The sequence below is a fragment of the Lithobates pipiens genome, unplaced genomic scaffold, assembly GCF_037356315.1.
Source record: "Lithobates pipiens isolate NorthernLeopardFrog02 unplaced genomic scaffold, aLitPip1_a1.2 Scaffold_18, whole genome shotgun sequence".
Lineage (NCBI taxonomy): Eukaryota > Metazoa > Chordata > Amphibia > Anura > Ranidae > Lithobates > Lithobates pipiens.
In genome coordinates, this window is record NW_027507758.1 from 655,403,778 (window position 1) to 655,425,161 (window position 21,384).

At 47.4% G+C, this 21,384-nt stretch overlaps 1 protein-coding gene across 1 annotated transcript in view; it reads left to right on the forward strand.

Annotated features, from left to right (window-relative positions):
* Positions 1 to 20,935, forward strand: part of PLB1 (phospholipase B1) — a 200,208-nt gene extending 179,273 nt beyond the window's left edge. The window contains exons 45-57 of the mRNA XM_077489431.1: positions 142 to 200; positions 1,505 to 1,572; positions 1,901 to 1,944; positions 3,058 to 3,157; positions 4,117 to 4,168; positions 5,745 to 5,825; positions 8,115 to 8,180; positions 9,214 to 9,308; positions 10,062 to 10,143; positions 10,560 to 10,658; positions 12,527 to 12,622; positions 15,550 to 15,624; positions 19,255 to 20,935. Coding sequence (XP_077345557.1) covers positions 142 to 200; positions 1,505 to 1,572; positions 1,901 to 1,944; positions 3,058 to 3,157; positions 4,117 to 4,168; positions 5,745 to 5,825; positions 8,115 to 8,180; positions 9,214 to 9,308; positions 10,062 to 10,143; positions 10,560 to 10,658; positions 12,527 to 12,622; positions 15,550 to 15,624; positions 19,255 to 19,467 — 1,130 coding nt within the window. The 3' untranslated portion in view covers positions 19,468 to 20,935. The remainder of the gene's footprint in view (positions 1 to 141; positions 201 to 1,504; positions 1,573 to 1,900; positions 1,945 to 3,057; positions 3,158 to 4,116; positions 4,169 to 5,744; positions 5,826 to 8,114; positions 8,181 to 9,213; positions 9,309 to 10,061; positions 10,144 to 10,559; positions 10,659 to 12,526; positions 12,623 to 15,549; positions 15,625 to 19,254) is intronic.
* Positions 20,936 to 21,384: the final 449 nt, after the last annotated feature.

The window sequence follows — 21,384 nt, forward strand, 5'->3', positions numbered from 1 at the left end:
ATTAGCTGGATATTTGGGCTGCAGTAACTGAACGTATTTTGGTAATGTCATGGTTGATGTTACAATCAACAATCATTGGTTTTGATACCAATTAAGTTTGCTCCTCCTCATGTTTTCCAATGTTTCTATTTTTTCTTTCAGTTAATAAGCTGCGTCCCGGCGACATTCGCGTGGTGGCAGCGCTGGGTGATTCACTGACGGTAGGTCACATAGTTGGTAATGTTGAATTAAGACACCAGTCCATCCTGAGTGAGTGTCTACAATTGTCCCTATCCCTGTACATTGCACACTCACATCGGTTCCCAGGGCCGCCTTTAAGGCAGGGCAAAAGGGGCAGCTGCCCTGGGCCCTGTCATTGTTGTGGGGCCCAAAGCAGCTGCCTCATACTTGCCAACTATCCAGGTTTAAATTCCCTTGTCCCTTGAAGTTTTATTCCTGTGCTGTGTCCTAATATCTGTGTGAAGTGCTGCTACTAATGCTGCCCAGCTCTGCCCTATTGTTGTTTGCAAGTGACTCACCTGCAGACCCTGTGTTTACATGTAAATAATCAGCATTCATATGTAAATAGCGGCGACAATACTAAGTAAATAGCTGTGACTGGTGGCATTTATATGTAAATAAAGGTGGCATTCCTATGTATATCATGTTCCCCTGCTGTGAGGAGGTGATGTGCTGTAACCTTTAGCAACAAATCAGTGAGCCGTAACATGTGCTGTAACCTCTAGCAACTAGTAGTAAGCAGTAATGATATGCTGTAACTGCTGGCAACCAATCGCAATTGCTGCCTGATCTGATACAGAAAAATGATTTTAGGTCTAGCTGCTATTTATTGTATGTCTCAGAGTAGATGGAGAGGGAATTTGCAAGGGGGGTGGGGGGGGGGGGGATACAAGAAAAATCTTGCCCAGGGCCCAATCTGTATTAAAGATGGCCCTGTCGGTTCCTACACCCTCAAGGAGCCACAATCCAAGGTCCCCATTCATATACTAGGGGCCAATTTTGGACAGAAGCCAATTTACCTTCCTGCATGTCTTTGGAGTGTGGGAGGAGACTGGAGTACCCGGAGGAAACCCATGCAGGCACAGGGAGAACATGCAAACTCCAGGCAGGTAGTGTCGTGGTTGAGATTTGAACCAGCGACCCTTTTTACTGCTAGGCGAGAGTGCTAACCACTACACCACTGTGCCGCCCACTACACCACTGTGCTACCCACTACACCACTGCGCCGCCCACTACACCACTGTGCCACCCTTGATGTGCCATAGGTCTTCATCTATTTAGTATAAATAAAAAGTGCCGATTGGTCCCGATCAACTTGACAACTTATAATAAAAGCAAAATTAACAAAAAGTGATATATAAGTAATATTGGTGGATCAAAGCAAGCACCCCAGTTGGAGTTAGTAGGTCAATCCCTGTGGGTTTGATGCCAATGCCCATTTTGCCCCTCTTTAATACATTCCTGGAAGATTCTCCTGCTGAACTAATTGTAATGTGTTTTGTAGGCTGGTTTCGGTGCCAGAGCAACCTCTATCCTGAATGTAGCCACGGAGTGGAGGGGGATTTCCTGGAGGTGAGAGCTGCTTATTCTATGATGTCACAATTAATGAAGAACATGATTGAAATTGGACAATGTGTAACTGTACCAAATATAAGATATCTTCCATAGTAGCCAATCAGATGCTTGTACAGCCACGTTCACCCTGCCTGCTCTTAGTGTAATATCTAAGCTCCTAAAATGTGTCCTATAAATTAGTTGCATTACATATACTGAGGATAATTGGAACAGCTGGAATCTGATTGGCTATAACAGGGACAGCTTTTTTTATTTTTTTTGTTAAATAAATTGTTGTGAAATAATTGTGGGCATTATTTAATTGCGATGTGTCCTTTTCTTTCAGTATTGGAGGAGATGACACTTTGGACAAAGTCACAACAATTCCAAGTAAGTTCTTTAGCTTTCATGAAAGGACTGGTCCACACATACAAGTTATATCGCGGTTATAGGCGGAGTCTGGCGGGCTGCTGGCTTCTTCTATTGGTAGTAGAAGGTGACCACTCCCTGCCATAGTTCCTGCCTCTGTTTTCTGTCACCTTGGAGTTTCGTGATCCCATCAAACTTTGGGCGCATCAACTCCTTTGTTTTGTGTTCCTTATGGTATGAACAAATTAAAAATGAACAAGGAGAGCGGGGACCACCCTTCAAGTGTCATAGCAGGAGTACAGACCTCTCCAGCACAGCCCCTGTTGTGTAAAATCTATTTTCGGATCCTTTAAAGTCGAACTAGACTCCACCTTTTCCCTCCAGACCACCACCGGCGCCCTAAAGGTTCCTCACTGTGTTTTTCTTTTTTTTTTTTTAAATACTAACTGATGTGATGAGATCAGCGTTGCTCTCTACATCAGTACAGTTTGAAGGATGCTATAGTGATGGCTCCTCAGGGGTGGGACCAAGCACTGTGCACTCACGGTACAGTCCTCAGTCTTCTGGTTTGAGAGACAATGTGTGTCTTTCAACCTGGGAAGGCTGAGGACATCTTGTGGCCAAAAAAGAGGCGCTGTAGGGGACGAATTCAGATTAAATTTGAGTAATGCGGGGCACATTTTTACCCAATCGACCTCTAGTTTGGACTAAAAAGTGCTAAAAAAATCACTATGAAAAAAGAATGGACATAATATCACCACCTCTGCCTCCAGTCTTCACTTACTTTCAAAGCTCCAAAGACAATAGAGTCTGTTCATGGGTATCAGATGGCAACCCCCAATGCACACCAGGGTACCAGGCGCAGGGTTCCAAATTTGCAGGATCCAGTAACTTAGTCCCTCATGGGTGGAGCCACATTGCCCAGTCGGGGGCTCAGGCATCCAACACCTATTTTGGAGTGCTGAGTTTTGAAGAATCTCAGGCCAGAGTAGCTCTGCAGTAGGGTGAAGATCGATCGGGGGCTGAGACTAGTGTTACCTCTCTTCTTTTATAGGGGGCTCTAATGATATAACGGAACTCTTTGTATCATTTCTGAATGATTTGTCATTGGTTTTTCTCTATTTAACTTTTAAGACATCTTGAAGAAGTTCAATCCCAACGTAAAGGGATACTCCACCGGGACCGGCCGGCTAAATGAAATGTTCAATGTGGCTGTTAGTGGAGCCAAGGCAGAGTAAGTGAAAGTGTATACAATATGTATATAGCATGTATATTGCCCCATGCACCCGGGGGGTAAAGGCACAGTGTGCATGGGGCCTAGCTCAGCATCTCTCTTTCCCTTCCCAGTAGTGACTTGTTCTCTCAACGGCTCATCTCCCCCTGATCCAGCAATGACTTCAGTAGCATTTACTTAGCAGCTCAAATCCCCTGCTCCCCCCTCCCAGCAGTGACTTTGCAGCTGATTTCATCCTGTCCTCCCCCCTCCCCGGAAGTGGCTCAATGACCTACCTGCCCATCTGCAATGCAAGAACAATACCTGTTGACCTGCCAGAATTGCACTCAGCTCCTATTTTCCTATGGTGGGCTGACAATGCACAGCATTTATTTGGTGTCAGCCCTGCCCATTGTCTTTTGTTAAACTTTCCAACTGTCTTGTTATCCACAGCATAGTAACTAAGTGACTTGTAGTCCAAATAGAGAAACTGATGGGGGTGGTAAACAGTTTCTATGAGTTAACATAGAAAGTGTTACCAGGACACAGGACATTGGATTTTTGGCAAGATCGAGCAGTATTGTTTTTGCACTTATCCTGCAGATATAACAAAAGGCTTTCAATGGTGTATTTAATACACAAATAGGGAGGAAATGAGAAAAGTTCACAGATCCCCCTTACGGTTTGCCCTAGATCCTAAGTGACTATTTCTTGCCAAAACGATCTGTTGGGGTTTTAATGGATCTTGGATGTTTACATATGGTATTTATGACTCAATCGTTAGCCTTGTACTGTAAGTGTTGCCTGCATTTTGATGTTATAGTATCTCTCTACTATGCGACCTTCTGTACTTGTGTACTGCTACCCCTTTTTTTATGTTAATAAAAAAAATATTTGAAAAGATAACAAATACTGAAAGAAAAACTTGACTAAACACTGGTATAGATTCTCTTTAATAATAAGATGTTGTCCTTTGTCAGGAACATAACAACCCAGGCGAGGACACTGGTGAATAAGATGAAGGAGAGTACGGTGAGTAGAACCAATGTGTCCACACAAAGTTGTTACTCAATTTTATTGTCATTCGTTTCCTGGTTTTATACAGAGTGGGGAAGCTCTGCTGAGTTTTTAGGAGAACCTCTGCTGGGTTTGATGAAAACCTCTGTCGGGTTTTATGAGGGCCTCTACTGGGTTTCAGAAGAACCTCTGCCGGATTTGATAAGGGCCTCTCCTGGGTTTTATGAGGGCCTCTGCTGGATTTGATGAGGACCTCTACTGGGTTTAATGATAGCCTCTGCTAGGTTTGGTTGGAAACTCTTCCAGCTTTCATGAGAACTTCTCCTGGGTTTGATGAGAACATTTGTGGGGTTTTATGAGAACCTCTCCTAGGTTTGACAAGGACTTCTCCTGGGTTTAATGAGAACCTCTGCTGGGTTTGATGAGAACTTCTCCTGGGTTTTATGAGAACCTCTGCTGAGTTTGATGAGGACTTCTGGGTTTTTATAAGAACCTCTGCCAGGTTTGATGAGGTCCTCTCCTAGAATTGATGAGGTCCTCTCCTAGAATTGATGAGGACCTCTCCTGGGTTTGATGAGGACCTCTCCTGGATTTGATGAGGACCTCTCCTGGGTTTGATGAGGACCTCTCCTGGATTTGATGAGGACCTCTCCTGGGTTTGATGAGGACCTCTCCTGGATTTGATGAGGACCTCTCCTGGATTTGATGAGGACCTCTCCTGGGTTTGATGAGGACCTCTCCTGGATTTGATGAGGACCTCTCCTGGATTTGATGAGGACCTCTCCTGGATTTGATGAGGACCTCTCCTGGGTTTGATGAGGACCTCTCCTGGGTTTGATGAGGACCTCTCCTGGGTTTGATGAGGACCTCTCCTGGATTTGATGAGGACCTCTCCTGGATTTGATGAGGACCTCTCCTGGGTTTGATGAGGACCTCTGCTAGGTTTTAGTGACAACCTCTCCTGGGTTTCACGGGAACCTCTGTCAGGTTTTATGAGAACCTTTGTTGAGGAGAACCTCTGCTGGATTTGATGAGGATTTCTGCTAGGTTTTGATGAGAACCTCTCCTGGGTTTTACAAGAACCTTTACAGTGTTTGATGAGGACCTCTGCTAGGTTTTAATGAGAACCACGACTCCTGGGTTTTAAGAGAACCTATGCTGGGTTTGATCATTTTAGTGTAAACAAATACAATATAACATCCAATTTTTGGGTTAAAAAGGTTAAAAAAAAGAAAAAGTCGTGTCAAGTAAACAGATACCAAACATGTCAATCAAACCTTAAAACTGCATGTGTTTGTTAAATCTCAAAAAAAAAATCTAAAATGTCCGAAAATTCTCATGAATGCTGTACAGCCTGTGATGGGGTGCATTGAAAAAAATTGTTTTTTTTGTGCACTACGATGCATTGGCAGCCCATTGAGAACGAGAGGCCAAATCTTTTTAAAGTGTGAAATGTATGAGAGGTAACAGAGCGTGACACAACAGAGAAAACACACGAGCAACCTTCAGCCATTGAGGATTTACAAGCCCCATAATGACCCTTCCAACCCCAGGAACCCCTCCCCCTCTCATATATTTTTCTGCCTTACAGGTTATTAATTTTGAAAACGACTGGAAGTTGATCACCATTTTTATTGGGGGCAATGACCTCTGCCAGTACTGCCATAACAGAGTGAGTAGACCACTGCCGAGTGAATTACAGGTTTTGTTATCCAGGTAGTCATTAGAATAGCAAATCTTTCATTGATATTATTTTAGATACATTGGCTTCCATGAATAGATACTTTGTTTTCTATATATTGTTATTCATTTTGTTCAGGACTAAAAAGGATACGTTTATTTGTTTTACATTTCTATTTACTGAGGTAAATATTCCATATGACTATATCAAATATATTATTTTCAGGCAGCTATACCATCCTCCAACGCTTTACTACTGTGCTGTGAATAGGCTGTAGTACAGAGCCTTGAAAAAGTATTCACACCCCTTGTAATTTTCCACATTTTCTCATGTTATAACCAAAAACATAAATGTATTTTATTGGGATTTTATGTGATAGACCAACACAAAGTGTCACATAATTGGGAAGTGGAAGGAAAATGAAAAACGATTTTCATTTTTTTTTTACAAATAAATATCTGGCATGTGGGGTACATTTGTATTCGGCCCCCTTTACTCTCATACCCCTAACTAAAATCTAGTGGAACCAAAAACCTTCAGAAGTCCCCTAATTAGTAAATAGAGACCACCTTTGTGTAATATAATCTCAGTATAAATACAGCTGTTCTGTGAAGCCCTCAGAGGTTTGTTAGAGAACCGTAGTGAACAAACAGCATCATGAAGGCCAAGAAAAACACAACACAGGTCAGGGATGAAGTTGTGGAGAAGTATAAAGCAGGGTTGGGTTATAATAAAATCTCCCAAGCTTTGATCATCTCACGGAGCTCTGTTCAATCCATCATCGGAAAATGGAAAGAGTATGGGCACAACCGCAAACCTACCAAGACATGGCCGTCCACCTAAACTGACCGGGCCGGGCAAGGAGAGCATTCATCAGAGAAGAGCCAAGAGGTCCATGGTGACTCTGGAGGAGCTGCAGAGATCCACAGCTGAGGGGGGAGAATCTGTCCACAGGACAACTATTAGTCGTCTCTCCACAAATCTGCCCTTTATGGAAGAGTGACAAGAAGAAAGACATTGGAGAAAGAAAGTCATAAGAAGTCCTGTTTGTAGTTTGTGAGTAGCCATGTGGGGGAGGGGGCAGCAAACATGTGGAAGAAGGTGATCTGGTCAGAGGAGACCAAAATTCTACTTTATGGCCTAAAAGCCAAACGCTATGTGTGGGGGAAACTAACACCGCCCATTCCCCGAACACACCATCCCCACCGTGAGACATGGTGGTGGCAGCATCATGTGGTGGGGATGGTTTTCTTCAGCAGGGACAGGGAAGCTGGTCAGAGGTGATGGGAAGATGGATGGAGACAAATACAGGACAATCTTAGAAGAAAACCTGTTAGAGTCGGCAGAAGACTTGAGACCGGGGCGGAGGTTCCCCTTCCAGCAGGACAACGACCCGAAACATCCAGCCAGAGCTACAATGGAATGGTTTACATCAAAGCATATTCATGTGTTAGAATGGCCCAGTCACAGTCCAGACCTAAATCCCATTGAGAATCTGTGGGCAAGACTTGAAAATTGCTGATCACAGACGCTCTCCATCCAATCTGACAGAGCTTGAGATATTTTACAAAGAAGAAGAATGGGCAGAAATGTCCTCTCTAGATGTGCAAAGCTGGTAGAGACATCCCCAAAAAGACTTGTAGAGAAAGGGGGTTCTACAAAGTATTGACTCCGGGGGGGGCGCCATACAAATGCCCCTCCCCCACACTTTTCACATATTTATTTGTATCATTTATCATTTTCCTTCCACTTCACAATTATGTGACACTTTGTGTTGGTCCATCACATAAAATCCCAATAAAATACATTTACGGTTTTGGTTGTCACATGACAACATGGGTTTTATAGCGGAAAATTCCAAACACACCTCCTGATATACAGACAGCCAATAGAGGGAGCTATTACCGGTATACAGAAGATATACATTCAAAAAGTGTTCAGTATGCAAGTATAAAATGTAAAAGTTTTGTGAAAAAAAAAAATGGCTTTACAGCTGCACTTTGCAGTATATTTCACAATGTGCTAATGATGAATATATACTGTCATGTGACTCGGGTACACGGCGTAAGAAACGGGTGCGATACATGAAGTATGAAGGTATCGTGCTAAATTGTCATGTCATAAATAAGGGGAATTAGAAGGTAATGTCGTCTAATATATCTTCCTACTAAATATTACTCTATATAAATGTAGTTAAGATTTATAATTAGTTTTACTAATATTTTTAATTATTTAAAGTTGAGTAAAATTGATATTTCCTTTTTTTGTTTGCCTTCTCAGACACGATATTCTCTGGAGAATCACATGAAACATCTTCAGACGGCTCTGGACATCTTCTATGATGAGGTATAGTACGGTCACACCCAGGGCTAGTAATGCATACGGTGTGCATCACCCGCCAACCTGATCAATAATATCAGCCATAGGTGCTATTAGGAAGGGGAGGGGCCCTGAGTCTGCAGCACGGGGCTGTGATCTTCAGAAGACGGACAGCTACATTGTAATTGTGTATCTTATCCTCACCTATAGGGATTCATTTATTACATCTGTTTACCAATCAATCACTAATCATAGTAATAAAATAGTAATAGTCAATGGCGTCTCCAGCTTTCATATTTAGGGGGGGGGGGCACATGGGGGGACAGGGATAAAGGAGGGGGGCAACCATAAAATGCAATATATATATATATATATATATATATATATAGAGTAGAATGCACTCCAGAGGTTATCAATGCAGCTTCACCAGTGCCCATCAATGCAGCTTCACCAGTGCCAATCATTGCAGCCTCCCCAGTGCCCATAAATTCAGCCTCACCAGTGCCCATAAATTCAGCCTCACCAGTGCCCATAAATGCAGCCTCACCAGTGCCCATCAATACAACCTCACCAGTGCCCATTAGTGCAGCTTTACCAGTGCCCATCATTGCAGCCGCACCAGGGCCAATCAATGCAGCCTTAACAGTGTCCATCAGCGCAGCCTCATCAGTGCCCATCAATGCAGCCTCACCAGTGTACATCAATGCAGCCTGATCAGTGCCCATCAATGCAGCCTCACCAGTGCATGGTGATTAGAGGGAGGAGAGGGAAGGGGGGCACATGGGGGATCACGCTATAAAATTGGGGGGGTCGTGGCCCCCTCAGGCCCCACCTTAGTGACACCACTGGTGATAGTAGACAGGTTCCTAAGGCTCCTCAACAGCATAGTATTCGACCCTGAAGAGCACGCCCCAGAAAGGCCTCCCAACCTCCTTGTGATGCATTTGCAGATATCATAAGGTGATGGCACTCAGTAAGAATAAAGTTTGTTGGGAAATCCCCCATGATGCTTTGCAAGGCTCAGTATCCATTTATCAGTTTGCGATTGGTTTCTCCTCAGGTGCCCCGTGCTTTCATCAACTTGGTGGAGATCATGGAGATAGAAGGACTACGCGCGGTGACCGCAGACACCATTGGCTGCAGCCTCTTAAAACCGTAAGTGTTGACTCTAATCTACTAGCAAGCTTGTGACGTCTTCCAACAACATGGCTTACACCGACCTTGTGACACCATATTTGGCTGAGGCCATAAAGAGAACCTGGGAGGACAGAAATCTGGGAGAGATCACCGCTAACATGTTTGATAGATACAGTCTACAGTCTCTCTCATCCTGGCTTTTCTACCTTGTCAGTCACTGACTTGGAGCAAGCCTAGGAAGTACATGTCTGTAAACTGAAGCTGAAGCTATTGACCTCTGTAAACCTTTTGTAGGGATAATAGAATGATGGCATTGACTGATTTGGCTGGTTCAGTGTTCTGATGGACAATCTGGCACCATATGAATGAATATCAAGCAAAACCTTCAGTGACAGTAGAAACGCCCATTAATTCACATCTGTGATCCATTAAAACACATATATTTTTCTTTAAATTTAGCTAGCGTCATCACGAAAATCAACTGAAAGTTGAAAGCAGTCTTGCAGTAGGAGTGTTTATGAGCTTGGGGGAAGGTCCTTAGGAACAGAAGAGACAGAACTTGCCGAGTGCCTCTAGTGTGGTGATCGGTATTGGGGTGGGGCAGTGGCACATAGTCCATAAAAGGACCGCCCCCGTTATGCAATAAATATAGGGGGGCCGTACTTTACACACTGCCCGGAGGGCAAAGTGATCCTCTGTACATTCTGTGCTTCTTGTATATTCCACTGAACTGCCCTTGTAATACAAGTAAATCCATTTGTTCCACCGCAGTAACGCCTGTCCGTGCTTTATAAATCCGCGAGATGGATCTCCAGAGCTGAACCAGATCAAGAAATTCAACAGAGATCTGCAGGTGAGGATGTGACCAGTAGGGGGGCGCTCTTATACAGCCGAGTGACTTGTGTCCGCAGACCGAGATCGTTACTCCAGGCTTCTAGAGAGTGTCAGAAACATAAGAAGACATTTATGGCAACTTTGTATATATTTCACTTCATTTATTATGATCGGGAATTTGATAAAATCTCATGTAATTTTTGCAGCCAGATTAATGTGTAATATTACATAAGAATAGTTTGTATTTTCATTTGATTTCGCACATGGAGGTCTCGGCGCCTTTCCCACATAATGCAGCACTCTTCCATACTCTGTTATTTGGGATTGACCTGCTCCGGGTTCTATGCAGTGTCTGTGACATCATCGGGTGCCGATTTATTGCGGATTTATAATACTGTAACATTTGTCTTTGATTCTTATTCTCTTTCTATTCAGGTTCACTTGGCTCAGCTACCAGAGAAGTACACCGAGCGGGAGGACTTCGCTGCGGTGGCTCAGCCCTTCTTCAGGAACACAATTGTGCCAGTGGACAATGTAAGTCTCACATTTCTCATTGATATCATTATTCAGAAATTGCACCGCCCTGAATGAATGAATGATTTATATAGCGCTACAACTGCAAACTGAATCGCCTCAAGGGGCTTGATCCGTCCTGTGCTTCCTGTTCCTTAGAAGAGGAGGGTCTTGAGTTTTTTTCTGAAGGCCAATGTTTTTTTTCTATGCGGATGTTAGTGGGTAGAGCATTTCATAGCCGTGGTCCTTGGACTGCGAATCTTCGCTCTCCCTTTGCTTTGTAACGGGATTTAGGTATGAGAAGGAGGTACCTGGTTAGTTGATCGGAGGTTGCGATTCGGTGTGTCTTTTATGTTCAATTAAATCCTCCCTCCTGCCTCCCCTTGTTGCACAGGTGTACCGGCCCCTCCCCTTCTTGCACAGGTGTACCGGCCCCTCCCCTTCTTGCACAGGTGTAGCGGCTCCTCCCCTTCAGTCTTGCACAGGTGTCCGATTCCTCCCCTTCAGTCTTGCACAGGTGTACAGGCACCTTCCCTTCAGTCTTGCACAGGTGTACCGACTCCTCCCCTTCAGTCTTGCACAGGTGTACAGGCTCCTCCCCTTCAGTCATGCACAGGTGTACAGGCTCCTCCCCTTCAGTCATGCACAGGTGTACAGGCTCCTCCCCTTCAGTCATGCACAGGTGTACAGGCTCCTCCCCTTCAGTCATGCACAGGTGTACAGGCTCCTTCCCTTTAGTCTTGCACAGGTGTAGCGGCTCCTCCCCTTTAGTCTTGCACAGGTGTTACTGACTCCTCCCCTTTAGTCTTGCACAGGTGTAGCAGCTCCTCCCCTTTAGTCTTGCACAGGTGTAGCAGCTCCTCCCCTTTAGTCTTGCACAGGTGTAGCAGCTCCTCCCCTTTAGTCTTGCACAGGTGTAGCAGCTCCTCCCCTTTAGTCTTGCACAGGTGTACCGACTCCTCCCCTTCAGTCTTGCACAGGTATTACCGACTCCTCCCCTTCAGTCTTGCACAGGTGTTACCGACTCCTCCCCTTCAGTCATGCACAGGTGTAGTGGCGCCTCCCCTCTAGTCTTGCACAGGTGTACCGACTCCTCCCCTTCAGTCTTGCAAAGGTGTACCGGCTCCTCCCCTTCAGTCATGCACAGGTGTAGCGGCTCCTCCCCTTCAGTCATGCACAGGTGTAGCGGCTCCTCCCCTTCAGTCTTGCACAGGTGTACTGGCCCCTCCCCCTTCAGTCTTGCACAGTTGTACTGGCTCCTCCCCTTCAGTCTTGCAGAGGTGTAGCGGCTCCTCCCCCTTCAGTCTTGCACATGTGTAGCGGCTCCTCCCCTTCAGTCTTGCACAGGTGTACCGGCTCCTCCCCCAGACTAAAACATCTTTCTCTGATTTCACTGCACACTGTGAGCTTCTCTCCATATACATTTGAAGCTGCAGCAAGTCAGATAGAGCCCCGTCTAATTTCCTGGCTGGAGGAGGTCCAGCATTAGCCTGACTATCCCTGGCCCAACCCCTTTCACTCATTGGACGATAGGTCTTTCAATCATGGAGGGTCAGCATCACATGTGGGTGTCACTTATGCAAATACAGCCCACCTAGGAACTCCCACTCCTCCAGACTGACAACTGCCCATCAAGGTGTTATTAATATTTGCATAACCCCTCCCACTGCTTGCATCAGGGCTGAGGGCTATGGTGAGGAGTAGTGAGGCCGGGGGAGGGGGGAATGTCTTCAGGAAGGAATGTACAGCCCCCTACCAGCCCCTCCCACCAGCCATGATCCGCCTCCATTACATAGAGAAGCACAGAGACCCGGTGATGACATCACTGAGTATAAAATGACATCAGTACATTTTAGGTTTTAATTCAATGAATTCTGTTCTTTTCTCAGCTCGGACAGCCGGACGTCAGCTACTTCTCCAAGGACTGCTTCCACTTCCACGAGCGCGGGCATGCAGAGATGGCGAAGGCGCTGTGGAATAACATGGTATGTCGGGTCACCCGCCCCACGCCGGGCACCGCGCAACGTTCAGTACAAATAGGCAGTTTATAAAGCTTCGTATTAATAAAAATACCAAACATGTCATACTTATATAGCCAAAAGACAATGCCAGTGTGGCTCTCCAGTTCTGGGAGGGCGTCCATGGATGCCCTCCCAGAGCCGGGCGCACTCTGTGACCAATGAGTCCTGTAGACACAGCTAATCACAGATCGGGGTAAAGGGCCAATCACAGCAGCCATTTACTATGTGATCAGCTGTGTCCAATCACAGCTGATTACATATAAACAGACTTGATGGGTATCGGCATTCCTTTCCTCACACACTCTGTCTGTGTGAGGAAAGGAGAGCTGGCAACTAGCAAGGCTGACACAGGGCACAGTAAGGACATTCTTCACACTAATAATCAGTGCCAATCAGTGCAGATGAATGAAGATCAGTGCCCATCAGAGCAGCCCCATCAGTGCCAATCAGTGCTGACTTATTAGTGCCTATCAGTGCAGATCAGTGCTGGTTATAAGTGCCAATCAGTACAGCCTCATCAGTGCCCAATCAGTGCAGCCTCATCAGTGCAGCCTCATCAGTGCAGCCTCATCAGTGCAGCCTCATCAGTGCAGCCTCATCAGTGCCCAATAGTGCAACCTCATCAGTGCAGCCTCATCAGTGCAGCCTCATCAGTGCAGCCTCATCAGTGCAGCCTCATCAGTGCCCAATAGTGCAGCCTCATCAGTGCAGCCTCATCAGTGCAGCCTCATCAGTGCCCAATAGTGCAGCCTCATCAGTGCAGCCTCATCAGTGCCCAATAGTGCAGCCTCATCAGTGCAGCCTCATCAGTGCAGCCTCATCAGTGCAGCCTCATCAGTGCCCAATAGTGCAGCCTCATCAGTGCAGCCTCATCAGTGCAGCCTCATCAGTGCAGCCTCATCAGCAAACATCCATGAAGAAGAAAATGTACTTGTTTTCAATATACAGAGCCTTGAAAAAGTATTCACACCCCTTGATTTTATTGGGATTTTATGTGATAGACCAACACAAAGTGTCACATAATTGTGAAGTGGAAGGAAAATGATAAATGATACAAATAAATATGTGAAAAGTGTGGGGGAGGGGCATTTGTATGGCGCCCCCTTTACTTTGATACCCCTAACTAAAATCTAGAGGAACCAATTGCCTTCAGAAGTCACCTAATTAGTAAATAGAGCCCACCTGTGTGTCATTTAATCTCAGTATAAATACAGCTGTTCTGTGAAGCCCTCAGAGGTCTGTTAGAGAACCTTAGTGAACAAACAGCATCATGAAGGCCAAGGAACACACCAGACAGGTCCGGGATAAAGTTGTGGGGAAGTATAAAGCAGGGTTGGGTTATAATAAAATCTCCCAAGCTTTGACCATCTCACGGAGCTCTGTTCAATCCATCATCGGAAAATGGAAAGAGTATGGGCACAACCGCAAACCTACCAAGACATGGCCGTCCACCTAAACTGACCGGGCCGGGCAAGGAGAGCATTCATCAGAGAAGAGCCAAGAGGTCCATGGTAACTCTGGAGGAGCTGCAGAGATCCACAGCTCAGGGGGGAGAATCTGTCCACAGGACAACTATTAGTCGTCTCTCCACAAATCTGCCCTTTATGGAAGAGTGACAAGAAGAAAGACATTGGAGAAAGAAAGTCATAAGAAGTCCTGATTGTAGTTTGTGAGAAGCCATGTGGGGGAGGGGGCAGCAAACATGTGGAAGAAGGTGATCTGGTCAGAGGAGACCAAAATTCTACTTTATGGCCTAAAAGCAAAACGCTATGTGTGGGGAAAACTAACACCGCCCATCCCCCCGAACACACCATCCCCACCGTGAGACATGGTGGTGGCAGCATCATGTGGTGGGGATGGTTTTCTTCAGCAGGGACAGGGAAGCTGGTCAGAGGTGATGGGAAGATGGATGGAGACAAATACAGGACAATCTTAGAAGAAAACCTGTTAGAGTCGGCAGAAGACTTGAGACCGGGGCGGAGGTTCCCCTTCCAGCAGGACAACGACCCGAAACATCCAGCCAGAGCTACAATGGAATGGTTTACATCAAAGCATATTCATGTGTTAGAATGGCCCAGTCACAGTCCAGACCTAAATCCCATTGAGAATCTGTGGCCAGACTTGAAAATTGCTGATCACAGACGCTCTCCATCCAATCTGACAGAGCTTGAGATATTCTACAAAGAAGAAGAATGGGCAGAAATGTCCTCTCTAGATGTGCAAAGCTGGTAGAGACACCCCCAAAAAGACTTGTAGAGAAAGGGGGTTCTACAAAGTATTGACTCCGGGGGGCGCCATACAAATGCCCCTCCCCCACACTTTTCACAGATTTATTTGTATCATTTATCATTTTCCTTCCACTTCACAATTATGTGACACTTTGTGTTGGTCCATCACAGAAAATCCCAATAAAATACATTTATGGTTTTGGGTGTGACATGACAACATGTGGGGAATGTCAGGGGGTATGAATACTTTTTCAAGGCACTGTATTACAACAGACACAAAGAAAAACTTTTTTTTTTCAAAATGTTCTGCCTTTTTTTGTTTATTTACCAAAAAATAACCCCCAGTGGTGATTAAATACCACCAAAAGAAATCTCTATTTGTGTGAAGAAAATGATACAAACATCATATGGTTACAGTGTCACATGACCGCGTAATTGTCATTCAAAGTGTGAGAGCGCTGAAAGCTGAGAATTGGCCTGGGCAGGAGGGGGGGGGGGGTGAAAGTACCCGGGGTTAGTCATGTGTCCAAAAAAAAAAGGGGTTAAAGAGCATGGGGGAGGGGGAGGACTGCATGGGGCCCCAAGATTGGTAATGGTGGCCCCTGACCCAACCGGTTATTTATTTTTTAATCTCTTTATCTTACAATACGTTTGTTTTCCCAGCTGGAGCCGGTTGGACAGAAAACGGACTACAACAACTACACCTACGACCGGAACAGACTGAAATGTCCCACCAATGTAAGTGAACCCGACTCCTAACTATAAATATCCAGGCACATCACTGAGCGGGGCAGAGCAGGAGGTGAAGAGCGCCCTCTGCTTCAGGCGGCATGTTGTTCGAGGGTGGCACCAAATTTTATGCCTTTGGTGGCTCACCTGATGCCTTGGCGTGGCCAGTAAAAGTGCTAATGGTTCCACCTTTCCTGGTCAGCTCTTCCTACCAGACGTGAAGGGTGCTCTTCTCTCCATTCCCAGACGGACAGCCAGCCTGGGGGAGAATATGGCAGCAGTGGGGGGTAGGGGGCACCTAGTGGAGCAGGAAGGGGTTCTGAGATGTGACCTGGTAGGGCAAGCTGTGTGTCAGTTGAATGCGGTAGAAAGAGAGATTTTGAGAAACGGTTGGGGGGGGGGGATAACATGAACATACCCTTGGAAGATGTAAGTTTGGGGGTGTATCTACATCAATGGGATGCAAGGTATCCCTGGAAGAATTTTATAAGGAGTCACAGGGAGTAATAAAAGTTTTTTTTTTTCCAGCAGCAGATGTGGGGAATGGGGGGGGGAGTTGTTTGTGGAGATGTGATCTGGGGATGGGGGGTGAGTTGTTTGTGAAGACAGGATCTGGGGATGGGGGCAGTTGTTTGTGGAGATGTGATCTGGGGATGGGGGGGTTGTTTGTGGAGATGTGATCTGGGGATGGGGGTGTTGTTTGTGGAGATGTGATCTGGGGATGGGGGGGTTGTTTGTGGGGACGTGATCTGGATATGGGGGAGTTGTTTGTGGAGATGTGATCTTGGGATGGGGGGGGGGGGGGTTGTTTGTGGAGATGTGATCTGGAGGTGGGGGATTTGATTTTGGAGATGTGATCTGGGGATGGGGGAGTTGTTTGTGGAGATGTGATCTGGGGATGGGGGAGTTGTTTGTGAAGACGTGATCTGGGGATGGGGGAGTTGTTTGTGGAGATGTGATCTGTGGATGGGTGGGGGGAGTTGTTTGTGAAGACGTGATCTGGGGATGGGGGGAGTTGTTTGCGAAGACGTGATCTGGGGATGGGGGTGTTGTTTGTGGAGACGCAATCTGCGGATGGGGAGTGAGTTGTTTGTGGGGATGTGATCTGGATATGGGGGAGTTGTTTGTGGAGATGTCATCTGGGGATGGGGGGGGGGGTTGTTTGTGAAGATGTGATCTGGGGATGGGGGGGTTGTTTGTGGAGATGTGATCTGGGGATGGGGGGGGGTGTTTGTGGAGATGTGATCTGGGGATGGGGGGGGGTTGTTTGTGGAGATGTGATCTGGGGATGGGGGGGTGTTTGTGGAGATGTGATCTGGGGATGGGGGGGTGTTTGTGGAGATGTGATCTGGGGATGGGGGGGGTTGTTTGTGGAGATGTGATCTGGGGATGGGTGGGGGGGGAGTTGTTTGTGAAGTCGTGATCTGGGGATGGGAGGAGTTTTTTGCGAAGACGTGATCTGGGGATGGGGGAGTTGTTTGTGGAGATGTGATCTGGGGATGGGGGAGTTGTTTGTGGAGATGTGATCTGTGGATGGGTGGGGGGGAGTTGTTTGCGAAGACGTGATCTGGGGATGGGGGAGTTGTTTGTGGAGATGTGATCTGGGGATGGGGGAGTTGTTTGTGGAGATGTGATCTGTGGATGGGTGGGGGGGAGTTGTTTGCGAAGACGTGATCTGGGGATGGGGGTGTTGTTTGTGGAGACGCAATCTGCGGATGGGGAGTGAGTTGTTTGTGGGGACGTGATCTGGATATGGGGGAGTTGTTTGTGGAGATGTGATCTGGGGATGGGGGGAGGTTGTTTGTGGAGATGTGATCTGGGGGTGGGGGATTTGATTTTGGAGATGTGATCTGGGGATGGGGGAGTTGTTTGTGGAGATGTGATCTGGGGATGGGGGGAGGTTGTTTGTGGAGATGTGATCTGGGGGTGGGGGATTTGATTTTGGAGATGTGATCTGGGGATGGGGGAGTTGTTTGTGGAGATGTGATCTGGGGGTGGGGGATTTGATTTTGGAGATGTGATCTGGGGATGGGGGAGTTGTTTGTGGAGACGCAATCTGCGGATGGGGAGTGAGTTGTTTGTGGGGACGTGATCTGGAGATGGGGGGAGTTGTTTGTGGGGACGTGATCTGGGGATGGGGGGAGTTGTTTGTGGGGACGTGATCTGTGGATGGGTGGGGAGGTTGTTTGTGGAGACGTGATCTGGGGATGGGGGGTGAATTGTTTGTGGAGAAGTGATCTGGGGATGGGGGGCTGTTGTTTGTGGGGACGTGATCTGGGGATGGGGGGTGAATTGTTTGTGGAGAAGTGATCTGGGGATGGGGGGCAGTTGTTTGTGGAGACGTGATCTGGGGATGGGGGGTGAATTGTTTGTGGGGACAGGCACTGGGGAGGGGGGCTGGAGTTGGGCAACAACCTGGACTCACCCTTTTAGTTGGGTGGAGCGGGTTGAGTGGAGCGGGTTGGTTGGAGCGGGTTGTGTGGAGCGGGTTGGGTGGAGCGGGTTGAGTGGAGCGGGTTGGGTGGTGCGGGTTGAGTGGAGCGGGTTGGTTGGAGCGGGTTGTGTGGAGCGGGTTGGGTGGAGCGGGTTGAGTGGAGCGGGTTGGGTGGTGCGGGTTGGGTGGAGCGGGTTGGTTGGAGCGGGTTGTGTGGAGCGGGTTGGGTGGAGCGGGTTGAGTGGAGCGGGTTGGGTGGTGCGGGTTGGGTGGAGGGGGTTGGGTGGAGCGGGTTGAGTGGAGCGGGTTGGGTGGTGCGGGTTGGGTGGAGCGGGTTGGGTGGAGCGGGTTGGGTGGAGCGGGTTGGGTGGAGCGGGTTGAGTGGAGCGGGTTGGGTGGAGCGGGTTGAGTGGAGCGGGTTGGTTGGAGCGGGTTGTGTGGAGCGGGTTGGGTGGAGCGGGTTGAGTGGAGCGGGTTGGGTGGTGCGGGTTGGGTGGAGCGGGTTGGGTGGAGCGGGTTGGGTGGAGCGGGTTGGGTGGAGGGGGTTGGGTGGAGCGGGTTGGGTGGAGGGGGTTGGGTGGAGCGGGTTGGGTGGAGCGGGTTGGGTGGAGCGGGTTGTGTGGAGCGGGTTGAGTGGAGCGGGTTGGGTGGAGCGGGTTGGGTGGAGGGGGTTGGGTGGAGCGGGTTGGGTGGAGGGGGTTGAGTGGAGCGGGTTGGGTGGAGGGGGTTGGGTGGAGCGGGTTGGGTGGAGCGGGTTGGGTGGAGCGGGTTGTGTGGAGCGGGTTGAGTTGAGCGGGTCGGGTGGAGCGGGTTGGGTGGAGCGGGTTGGGTGGAGCGGGTTGGGTGGAGCGGGTTGTGTGGAGCGGGTTGAGTGGAGCGGGTTGGGTGGAGCGGGTTGTGTGGAGCGGGTTGAGTTGAGCGGGTCGGGTGGAGCGGGTTGAGTTGAGCGGGTTGAGTGGAGCAGGTTGGGTAGAGTGGGTTTAGTGGAGCGGGTTGAGTGGAGCGGGTTGAGTGGAGCGGGTTGGGTAGAGTGGGTTGGGTGGAACGGGTTGGGTGGAGCGGGTTGAGTGGAGCGGGTTGGGTGGAGCGGGTTGGGTGGAGCGGGTTGAGTGGAGCGGGTTGGGTAGAGTGGGTTGGGTGGAGCGGGTTGGGTGAAGTTGCAGTGGGGACCTCGTATCATTTGGCTTCATGTCGTGTTGTTCCAGGACCGCCCTTACCTCTTCACCCTGAAGAACAGTGGTCTTCCCCAGGACTTGGTGGAACCTGAGAAAGATGATGGAGACCAGGTTCCGATGTGGTCGGTGATCGTGGCCTCCATCGGCGGCGTGGCGCTGGGATGTCTGGTCGTGGGTATCGCCATGAATATGTCATTTAAGAAGAAACTCCGCAAACAAACCCAAAACAGAAGCTCCTTCTGAGGGCCGCGCCGCGTCCTTCGCACGCCGTATCGCAGGTTTTGTAGACGGTGGCCTTTTATTTAGTAAGGGACGATGTGCAAACCCTCAGCCACCAATCAGAAGCCATCCATTCTTAACAAATCTGTCTGATTGGCTGCTGAGGCTCACAGCACATCACGGCCCTTTCCCCTAGATAAGCCCTCGTGTCTCCGGGATATTCGGGGTGTTGCCCCCGAAGTCTTCTCCATCCTCCAACTTCTGCAGTTGGATCCATCACAACATCTGGAGAAGGTTTTTGGCCACCAGGTTTTCCGATACTAAAATGTTAAAGCCCAACTCCAGCCAAAACCTTTTCCTTTTTTTAAAGTCTTGGAGGGATGGCGGAAGGTTTGGGGCCCCTGTGATGGTTGTATTGCTGTCTGTGATCTCTTATGAGACGGAAAACCTCGACGCCTCTTGTCTACTCGGCAAACGCCAAAGAGAAGAGGAGGAGAAGAGAACATCTCTTTACAGGCAGCAATATAATCTCCTCCACATGGATACAGACAGAATTCAGGACCTGATAGAAGTTCTAATCCTTCTGCATCCAAAACTAAAGACCGGGCCGGAGTTGGGCTTTACGTTGCGTTGAAAGCCGCCATCTTTATAAACGAGATTCACTTTCAGTGGTAAGTTCAGCCAGCGCCGGGACACCTGCCTGCTGGAGCACCCGAGTATCAGTTCTGGGTGGAACAATCCCGTAATGTTGCTACAAAGTAATCAGTGATTGGAAGTAATTGCACCACTCTGAATTTTGGTTTCCCTTTGAATATAAATTGTCGGTAACGGGTGTTTATAAATAAATTTTGCATAGGTGCCCCCCCCCTCCCCCATTGAAAAACTGCATTTAAATTTGCTCCTTTCCGAAGGGTGCACTATTGAATGTTCTTGGGGTTTTCAGATGTGTAAATTTGGAAAATACCACAGTATGGCCACTAGGTGGCTCTAACTTTCATAGGAACAAAGTATGATCCTCAGTGCCATCTAGTGGCCATAATGTGGTATTTTCTACATTTACACGTTCAAATTGCAGAGACTATAGCCTGAGAACATTCGATTTTGCTCAATTCACACACAGCAAATTTACATACAGCTTTGATGGATAAACAGCTATGCATTTTTTTATATTATTATTATTTTTTTTTTTTATAAATACCCCCCTAAGTGTAAAAGGAAGGGGTAATTTTTCCTCTCCAAGTGTCCTGTAAATAATGTACATCCTCATCCTGCACTGATGTGGAAAATGTTTAATACCGGCGAATATCTGAAATACTTCTATAAAGAAAAGATGAATAGATCTTAAAACAAAAAAAAAGAAAATAATATATCTAAAATACTTCTATATAAAAATAAAAAAAAGACGGATTAATAATGTATTGTAAAGTGAATCCCTGTATACATGATCACTGGAAAAATAAATAAGAGCAATAAAAATACTTTTTTTTATTGAGTTTGGTTTTAATTGTTTCTTAATGGGTCAAAAAAGAAAAAAAAAACAGGTCAGTACCAACACTGACAGCAAGAGGGGGGGGGGTCGCCTGAACCTCTTCTGAAGATGCTAACTGCCTGGCTGCCCCCCTGACTTTAATTCCCATCGACTTACCAACCAGGAAGAAAATTGCCTGTGTAATGTGTGCTGAAACAGCAGCTTGTAGTCCATGTAGCAGGGTGACAACGTGGAAGCAGAAATAGGAGACGGGGGGACAGTGTTGTCACCTTGTTACAGGAAGTGCCTGAACAAGGACCCCCGTGGCAGGATCGCCAAAATAATTTTACATAAAAGCTTCAGATTTAGACGTATTATAATGACAATAGTAGGATTTTTTATATACAGCTTACCTGTAAAATCCTTTTCTTGAGAGTACATCACGGGACACAGGAGCTTCATTACATAGTGGG